General features: G+C 45.2%; 2 protein-coding genes across 6 annotated transcripts; both read left to right on the top strand.

Moving 5' to 3' along the window:
- Positions 1-599: 599 nt before the first annotated feature.
- Positions 600-7032, top strand: LOC117837061 (uncharacterized). 5 transcript variants are annotated; one of them, XM_072291306.1, is made up of 7 exons: positions 600-1004; positions 1819-3683; positions 3783-5248; positions 5336-5495; positions 5681-5817; positions 5946-6161; positions 6284-7032. In XM_072291306.1, exons 1-3 carry the CDS (start codon positions 857-859, stop codon positions 5094-5096), a joined length of 3327 nt encoding a protein of 1108 aa, XP_072147407.1. In that variant the 5' UTR covers positions 600-856; the 3' UTR covers positions 5097-5248; positions 5336-5495; positions 5681-5817; positions 5946-6161; positions 6284-7032. The 5 variants fall into 5 exon arrangements, with proteins under 5 accessions (XP_072147407.1, XP_034572517.1, XP_034572513.1 ...); XM_034716626.2 differs by having other exon boundaries at positions 1819-5248; positions 6287-7032; XM_034716622.2 differs by having other exon boundaries at positions 1819-5248.
- Positions 7033-7301: 269 nt separating this feature from the next.
- LOC117837062 (presenilin-like protein At2g29900) lies at positions 7302-8983 on the top strand. Its single transcript, XM_034716629.2, has one exon. It carries the CDS (start codon positions 7360-7362, stop codon positions 8728-8730), a length of 1371 nt encoding a protein of 456 aa, XP_034572520.1. The 5' UTR covers positions 7302-7359; the 3' UTR covers positions 8731-8983.
- Positions 8984-9251: the final 268 nt, after the last annotated feature.

The raw sequence follows: 9251 nt of genomic DNA, 5'->3' as shown, positions 1-9251 counted from the left end.
GCTCTCTGGTGGTTGCAAGGATGTATCGAACATGCGATCATTTCTGACGAGAGGAGCTCGCAGTCTACAACCGTGAGGCATGGGTCACTCCTCACCCCAGACACCGCCACGGCGTCAGAGTTTTGTTCGTCTGTGGTGATCGCCGGCCGGCACCGTGGTCCGTGAAGTTGCTCTTTGTTAGAAGGCTCCTCCCGTGTTTGCCAGTGATAAGAGGAAATATGCTTTTGAACACAGTTTTTTCTTTGACATTCATCAACTTTTTTTACGTGTTCGCCAACATTTTTTTTTGACATCCACGTAGAAAATGTTGAGATAGTTTATTAGAAAAATGTTGAAATAGGTTATTGGGCTGTGGATCAGTTATTGGACTACTGTTAGAGTATAAATGTTTAGTTATATGTCTCTACCGGACGTAATAGCAAATCCGAGCGCAACAGGCCAGACTGCAAAGAGCCCAAGAGCGTACATAACTTCTATATCAATTGAGCCTGAATTGCAGGCGTGCAACCAGCCCAAAACCTCTGGCTAGCCCAACTCGGCCCAAGAATGAACCACATTGCTGTAGTTTAGGCTCCTCAAGCCCACAGACCCCCTCCGCCCAGCTGCTCACCCTCTCCGGTCGACGGGAGTGACGGCCGCCGCCTCCTCCCCGGTGGCGCCTCCTCCTCCCCGGTGGCGCCTGCTCCTCCTCCCCCTGGTCCTGGTGGCGCCTCCTCCACAGACTAGCTAGTCAGCTACCATCAGCGTGTTCGGCTGGCTGCTGCTGCTCGGCTCTCTGTCGCAGCAGCTGTAGCACGCAAGCTGCAGCAGGCAGCAGCTCTCTGCTGCTGCAGCAGCAGCCAGCCGAACGAGCTGCATGTCGTCGACCTTCTCGTCGCTGGCGTGCTCCTTGTACCGCCGCAGGATCGTCGAGTGCAAAGCGGCGGCTTACTCCTCGCGGCTCCCTTCCCGCGCGAGGCCGCCCGCGTGCCCCCGTATCGCCGCCGGCGCCAACACCACCTCAGGTAAAATCCTCCTCCGCCAGAAACGCAACTGACTGGCGCCAGTCAGTATCAGCAAATATGAGCAGTCAGTCAGCAAACTTGTTGGGTTGCGTAGTTCGGTGATGCTAAGAATTGGGGGCACTAGTACTTTAGTTGATCTTTATAGTGCAAAATGCATATCCCAGGCCTATAAAAAATTACTAGTAGCCAGCAAGTGTGTGCTGAACTCAGCTTGATGGAGTGGTATGTGGAATAATAAGTTTGTGCAAATCTGAAGTCAGAATGCTGCTGGTCGTGCGCCTCACACATGTTTATTTCTTATTCTATCTCGATGCTTTCTTGATCAATTTGTAACTCCTATTCCAAACCAATTCGTTAATGTGTACTTGATTAGCAATTATGGAAATGGGGTGCATGTAAAGCTCCGAATTAGGATTTTTTTTCTTTTTCTCTGTTTGGCTATCAGTTCGGTTGCAGATTATCTCCATATTTGACTTAAGAAATGTTTTCATAGCCTCCCGCTTGAAAGTGGTATTGGCAATTCTGGATGGGTGCTTTTGACCTGACAACTTGGCATCTGCTTGTGACTTTCCAGTTCCTAAACAATAAGTCTAGGAATGAACCTGTTTTGAATGTCTCGAGGACATTATCAAAGATAAATTCTCTGACACAACAGTTTCCTAATTGAAACTAGGCAATGAACATGTGGATGCCAATCCTAGGGACTGAAGTAGCATTTCCGTAAAAGTCAAACCCCAATAACTTTCCTGTGCGCTATAACTACTTTATGGGTGGAATGAATTTCCTGTTTCATTGATTTGATTCTTTCTTTCAGCGCGTGGTATTGATAGTAGCATAATCACCATTCAGACTATGAAGCAGTGGGAGACCTTGAATCACATGGCCTACAAATTTGGGAGGCTTGACAAGTCTGATGGAAAGTTGACCTTGAAGATACTGAGTTCTATTGTGGAGCGATCAGGTTTAGACCGAATTACCTATATTTACTGTATTGCTGTTCCAATTCTCATCCAGGCTCAAATGCATTCTCAAGCAATGTCAGTGTTGAAGCATCTTGCCATGACAGGCTTCTCCTGCACTGCTATTCTTAGTTCCCTCTTGCGGACCATTTCACGTTTTGATTCCACCAATCATGTTGTTTTTGACATCCTTGTCAAAGCATATGTCAAGGAAAGAAAAGTGGTAGACGCAGTTGTGGCAGTTTTCTTTATGGATGATTGTGGATTTAAGGCTTCAGCTGTTGCTTGCAACACCATCCTTAATGCTCTTGTGGAGGAAGGGGAATCAAAACATGTCTGGTGGTTCTTGAGAGAAAGTTTGGCCCGTAAATTTCCTCTGGATGTTACCACTTGCAATATTCTTCTTAATTCCCTGTGCACTAAGGGTGAATTTAGAAAGGCTGAAGATATGCTTCAGAAGATGAAGAGCTGCCGCTTATCTAATTCAGTTACATATAATACAGTACTACATTGGTATGTTAAGAAAGGGAGGTTTAAGGCTGCCTTGTGTGTTCTAGAAGATATGGAGAGGAATGGTATAGAGGCAGATGTGTATACTTATAACATCATGATAGATAAATTATGTAAAATAAAGAGGAGTGCACGCGCTTTCCTTTTACTCAAAAGAATGAGGAAAGATAACTTAACACCTGATGAATGTACATACAATACTTTGATCAATGGTTTTTTTGGGGAAGGTAAGATAAACCATGCTCGCTATGTCTTCAATCAGATGCTGAGAGAAAATTTGGTTCCAAGTGTAGCTACTTACACTACAATGATTGATGGGTACTGCCGAAATGGGAGAACTGATAAGGCCCTTAGTGTTATGTCTGAAATGCAAATTTCTGGTGTCATTCCAAGTGAACTAACTTATAGTGCTTTGCTGAATGGTTACTGCAAACTTTCCATGCTGGGACCGGCTCTAGATCTCATCGAAGATCTGAATTCAAGAGGCATGACCATCAATAAGACAATGTATACTATTCTCATTGATGGTTTCTGTCAAGTAGGTGACATTTCCAAGGCTAAACAAATTTTAAGGAATATGCTTGCAGATGGAATTGATCCAGATGTTATCACTTATTCAGCATTGATCAATGGCATGTGCAGGATGGCTAAGTTGCATGACACAAAAGAAATTTTATCAAGAATGCAGAAAAGTGGAATTTTACCTAATGATGTGGTATACACAACTCTGATTTGTTATTACTGTAAGGCTGGGTATGTCAAGGAAGCACTGAAGCATTTTGTGGACATTTATCGAAGGGGGCTAGTTGCCAATCCAGTCATCCATAATGCATTATTATGTGCTTTCTATAGAGTAGGAATGTTTACAGAGGCTGAGCAGTTTAGACAATACATGTCTAGGATGAAGATATCATTTGATTCTGTCTCCTTTAACTGCATCATAGATAGTTACTGCCACAGAGGTAACATAACTGATGCATTTTCAGTTTATGATGATATGGTTAGATATGGTCATTCTCCAGATGTTTGCACATATCAGAATTTGCTTAGAGGATTATGTCAAGGAGGCCACTTGGTACAAGCGAAGCAGTTTATGTCCTGCCTTCTTGACATACCTTCTGCTATTGATGAGAAAACTTTCAATGCACTACTTCTTGGGATATGCAAATATGGAACCCTAGACGAAGCTTTGGACTTATGTGAGAAAATGGTCAGAAACAACTTTTTACCTGATATCCATACTTACACCATTCTTCTCGGTGGTTTTTGCAGGAAAGGTAAGATTTTGCCTGCATTCACCTTGTTGCAGATGATGTTGGAGAAAGGATTAGTCCCTGATACTGTTGCATATACCTGCTTGTTGAATGGATTGATCAATGAAGGTCAAGTGAAGGCTGCTTCTTATGTTTTCCAGGAGATCATATGCAAGGAAGGCTTGTATGCAGATTGTATTGCCTATAATTCATTGATGAAAGGGCACCTCAAGGGAGGAAAGTTAAATACTATGAAAAGTGTGATTTCTGATATGCATAAGAATGAGGTTTATCTAAACACTGCTAGCTATAACATACTTATGCATGGGTATGTCAAGAAGGGACATTATTCAAGGTCTTTTTATCTGTACAAAGATATGGTGAGGAAAGGGATCAGACCAAACAATGTCACATATCGCTTGCTCATACTTGGGCTTTCTGAGTGTGGGATGATTGACATTGCAGTTAAGTTCTTGGAGAAGATGGTTTTAGAAGGCATTTTTCCTGATAAGTTAGCTTTTGATATACTGATAACAGCTTTCAGTGAGAAATCCAAGATGCATAATGCGCTACAACTTTTCAATTCTATGAAGTGGTTACATATGTCACCCAGCAGCAAAACTTATAGTGCCATGATAAATGGATTAATCAGAAAAAATTGCTTCGACCAGAGTCATGAGGTTTTACGTGAGATGTTACAAGGAGGGCTTCAACCAAACCATACACACTATATTGCATTGGTCAATGCAAAATGTCGGATTGGCGAGATTGATGGAGCATTCAGGCTAAAAGAAGAAATGAAAGCTCTTGGTGTGGTGCCTGCTGAAGTTGCTGACAGCTCAATTATTAGAGGACTTTGTAGATGCGGGAAACTTGAGGAGGCAGTCATAGTTTTTAGCAGTATGATGCGTTCAGGAATGGTGCCAACTATTGCTACTTTCACTACTCTAATGCATGGTCTTTGTAAACAATCTAAGATTGCTGATGCTTTGCACTTGAAGAGGTTGATGGAGTTATGTAGACTGAAGGTTGATGTTGTCAGTTATAATGTTTTAATTACTGGTTTATGCAACAACAAGTGTATCTCTGATGCACTAGATCTTTATGGAGAGATGAAATCTAAGGGTCTTTTGCCAAATATTACAACCTATGTCACACTCACTGGAGCTATGTATGCGACACAGAGAATGCAGGTTGGAGAGAAACTACTGGAGGATATAGAAGAAAGGGGCCTTATTCCATCTAAGCATTCTGAAAGTCTCGAAAGGAGGATGGAAGATGCAATTAGAAGGTTAAACATGATAAGAAACTGCAGAAAGGGAATGCCTGTTAAGGAGGTTGAGGTATTGCCAGTAGAAAGCTTCCAGTGATTGAAATTCCGCTGGAACTTACCCAAGTCAAATGAATTTTAGCATTTGACCAATATGGTTGGTAGAAAACTGTGGGTACATTTTCTGGTTTATGCCCTGTGATACCTTGTACTGTGACATTTTAATGCAATTTGCCTTAACAGTTAATTCAGGTCAGCTTTTGTGTTATGTCTTTTTATCCTACTCTTTTTGTCATAATACTATTTCTTCACTTTTAATCATCAGTTTGGTGTTTCCAGAAAGACAAAATTTACCTGGGGAGGAACATCCCATATGCTTGCGCACGGGCAATTTCCATGTTTGAATCTTTATTTGCCTGTGGTTTGTCATTCACTACATAAGAACGAACATAGCCATACAAGCTGGAGCGCACTTACTCACTAAAGAGAACATAGACAGGTAAGCCACTCTGAAAACCCACATTTGACTTCTCCTAACGCCTTAATCTGCAGCAAAAAGAACTCCCAAAAGAGCTCTGTCATTACTCATTAGCTCAAATACTGCGAACAACCACACATCTTGCATTTTATCAGCACAGTTTTCACAACGTTTGAACAATAAAGTATCTACATTCTGTGCTGCAGAGGCCATCAGGTGGAGGGTAACAGGCTAACAGCGTCTTGGACTCTTGGTCCCAGGCAGGGGCTACTGAACGACAGACAGGGACAGCAGGTGGTGGAAATGCTGTCTCGAGCTCAACATGTGCTTTCACTTGTTGGAGGTGAGTAGAAGTGTTGCCCCACTTGTGATTTAAATCTATGAATTGGAAAATTTTCAGGTTTCATCATGTTTTCATTCACTGGATATGTCTCCTTGGATAGACTATTAAGTGCTATATTTCTGTTGCAGTGAGAATGTAGTCCTCGCAGAGATTCAGTATCAATCTTATGTTCCAATTACCAGGAGCTTTTTAAATGTCTGTCACTCGATGAGAAGACCTTGGATGGACATTCCAATGTATACGATTTACAAGATGGATGGCCATCACGCGTTCACTTAGTCAAATGCTTATGGTTTTTTGTTGGATCATTTGTTTGGATCTCTGAAGCTGGCTCTGCAACAAAGGTAACCCAACCCCACTGCGTATCATCAGTCATGAAGTTGCCATATGCCACTACTGGATCGGTATTTGCCTTGCTGTTGCTACTGTGTTAGTACTTACTAACGTTGATTATTTGTGTTCTCAGCAGGTATGAATTCATTGGTACTGTTGAAATAGAATTTTGTAGTTAAAGGCAGCTGCAGCCTGTTTTCAGGAGAGGAAGAATTTCTGAAGGGCCGGGAGCAAGAATGTTCAATGAACATGTATGCAATTTTGTGTGGCGAGGCAGCTGATTTGGATTTTGGATGTGGTGTAAGAGTACAGGGACCTCAACCAATCTGAAATTCAGTTGAAGAGGGATCTTAAGGCTCAGTTTCTTGGGCTGACTGCGAATGAAAAACTAAGGGCAAAGCAAGTCACGTCTGATGACCACCAAAGCAGAAGAGGCCTGTTCAAAGCTTTTCTTCGTGCAGGCAAAGGGCAGGAGGAAAAAAATTTATTCAGCAACTTGAGGCCTGATGGTTGTGTTGTACAGGCATACAGAAAATGCCTGCTTAACCACTTCAGGGCTCTGTTTGGCCAACCCTCGGCACGATCCAGTACTCAGAATTGGGATTCTCGTGGCATGGTCAGCAGGAATCTGGATATGAGTTCAGCGAAGAGGGCACGTCAAGCAGGACTGGAGGAGATCGCAAGCGTGTGGATTCTCTCAGGCAGCAAGCGTTCGGAGGGCTTTTGGTGGCTTAACGTTTTCCTTGTGTTAGTTACCTTTGAGACTGAGAGCTCCCTTTTGTTTATGTAACTCAAACTCTGTAATGACTGGCATGCTTCTCCCTAAATGATATGGCAGTGCTCCTGCCTTTTTTAAAAATAAGATGGATGCAACTTTATGTATCTTGTGTTGTGTGTTTACAAGGCACTTTATATCTTGCGTTTTGTATTCATAGTGACATGTGCATCGATCTGTATGAATTACAGCACTGAAATACTGTGAGGCTTTCATTTTCAGCCGACCAAGAACTGAAGGTTAAACATGACGTGTTAAGATTTTTTTACTGTTCTCGGTAAGATTTTTAGGAGGCTGGTTAGTGTGACGCAAGACTGAACTGTATTCTGATGAGATGCTACAAGAAAGCTGAAGTGAGCGGACAAGTGTAAATAAACAAGTCAATACTCGGCCAGCCCAACGGAAGCGATCCCCCATCTCCCCCATCCACCAAAATGGCCGACGCGGCGGCCGCCGTCCCTGGCGATCCACCGGCCGGCGCCACCGTGCTGGACTCGCTCGGCGAGGACATCACCCGCATCGTCTACCCCGTCTCCGCCTGCATGCTCCTCGTCGTCCTCCTCGTCTCCCTCCTCTCCTCGCCCTCCTCCCCCTCGCCCCTCACCGCCTCCATCGCCGCCGCCACCGGCGGCGGCGGCGGCGTCTCCGGCGGAGTGGGGGACGACATCCCCACCGCGCTCGTCACCGCCCTCACCTTCGTCGTTGCCGTCACGGCCGCCACCTTCCTGCTCGCGCTCCTCTTCTACCTCCGCTGCACGCCCTGCCTCCGCGCCTACCTCGGCTTCTCCGCGCTCGCCGTCCTGTTCGTCCTCGGCGGCCAGGTCGCGCTGCTCCTCCTCTCGCGCCTCCGCTTCCCGCTCGACGCCGTCTCCTTCGCGCTCCTCCTCCCCAACGCCGCGGGGGCGCTCGCGCTCGCCGCGCTGGCCCCGGCATCCGTCCCCATCGCGCTCCACCAGGCCGCGCTCGTCGCCGTCGCCGTCCTCACCGCCTTCTGGTTCACGCTGCTCCCCGAGTGGACCACCTGGGCGCTGCTCGTCGCCATGGCCATCTACGACCTCGCCGCCGTGCTGCTTCCTGGTGGCCCTCTGAGAGTACTGCTTGAGCTCGCCATAGAGAGGAACGAGGAGATACCGGCGCTGGTCTACGAGGCGAGGCCGGTGGATCCCCGACACGGCCGAAATTGGCGCTTGTGGAGGGAAGGGAGGCAACCTGGTGCGGATTTGGATGCCAGTTCCACCACGGTCGACGTGACTGGGGAGGTATCCGGGAGGCGTCTTGATGCCAATTCCGGAAACAGTTCGGCACCCCAAGTTCATGAAGCTACCATTTCAGCTGGTAATGTTAATAATTCAAGGCCCAGGGAGACATTGGCGGCTGCTTTGAGCTCAGATTCTACAGTTGAACAAGCTGGGGAGGTATCCGCATTGCGGGAGCATAGAGTGGCTGTTGCTGAAATGAGGGTACCTTTGATCCAGCCACGTCCAGAGAGATCAGGGGAAGAGGAGGAAGATGAAGATGGCATTGGGTTGAGCTCATCTGGGGCGATCAAGCTCGGCTTGGGGGACTTCATATTCTACAGTGTTCTGGTCGGTAGGGCAGCGATGTATGACTACATGACAGTGTACGCCTGCTACCTTGCCATCATTGCTGGGCTTGGCATCACTCTGCTCCTGCTGGCCTTCTTCCGCAAGGCATTGCCTGCCCTACCCGTGTCCATCGCCCTTGGCGTTGTGTTTTATGTGCTCACAAGAACATTGCTTGAGGAATTTGTTGTGCAGTGCTCCACCAATCTTTTGATGTTTTAGCATTAATGGAACATTGCTTATTGTTGTACTATTGTAGTTCACGATTGGCACCTTTCCTGGTCAATTAGCTCTTCATTTTCTGGAAATGTTAATCTGACTGGTCCATGCAACCTATACAAAGCTATTTGGAATTTGTGTCATATTTTCCACTACTGATCTTGTTGTGTATGTCCCAACCTAGGTACGTCCCCATCTGTTTCTGTTGTAGCATCTGGCATTTTGTAATAAAATTAATAAGAACATTTTGGGTGCATATATATTACAGACATTTTCTTGAATTATCAAGCCATAAATATGCCTTTTTAGAGGTATCATTCTTCAACTTTTTCTTTTCACCAATTGCGGATGAAAAGTTTGCCAGGCTGCAAATAGGTTGTTTAGATGGATTGATTTTCAGTCTGCTGCAAGTTTTCTAAAATTATTATGGCTGTGCATATTATGAGAAAAAAGAAAGCTAAGATGTAGGACCAACGTGCCTTTTCTGCATCATTTAAATGAACTATATCTCAGTGAAAATAACT

This window comes from Setaria viridis, chromosome 9 (assembly GCF_005286985.2).
Source record: "Setaria viridis chromosome 9, Setaria_viridis_v4.0, whole genome shotgun sequence".
Classification (NCBI taxonomy): Eukaryota; Viridiplantae; Streptophyta; class Magnoliopsida; order Poales; family Poaceae; genus Setaria; species Setaria viridis.
The sequence above is the reverse complement of the archived record's forward strand: the minus strand, read 5'-3'. Positions and strand labels throughout refer to the sequence as shown.

What these genes read in the sequence shown, in the direction of transcription:
- LOC117837062 (XM_034716629.2), top strand. Translation starts at nt 7,360, where the DNA reads ATGGCCGACGCGGCGGCCGCCGTCCCTGGCGATCCACCGGCCGGCGCC.
- LOC117837061 (XM_034716626.2), top strand. Translation starts at nt 857, where the DNA reads ATGTCGTCGACCTTCTCGTCGCTGGCGTGCTCCTTGTACCGCCGCAGG. An exon ending in CGGCGCCAACACCACCTCAG is followed by an intron (nt 1,005 to 1,818) that starts GTAAAATCCTCC and finishes TCTTTCTTTCAG; the next exon opens with CGCGTGGTATTGATAGTAGC.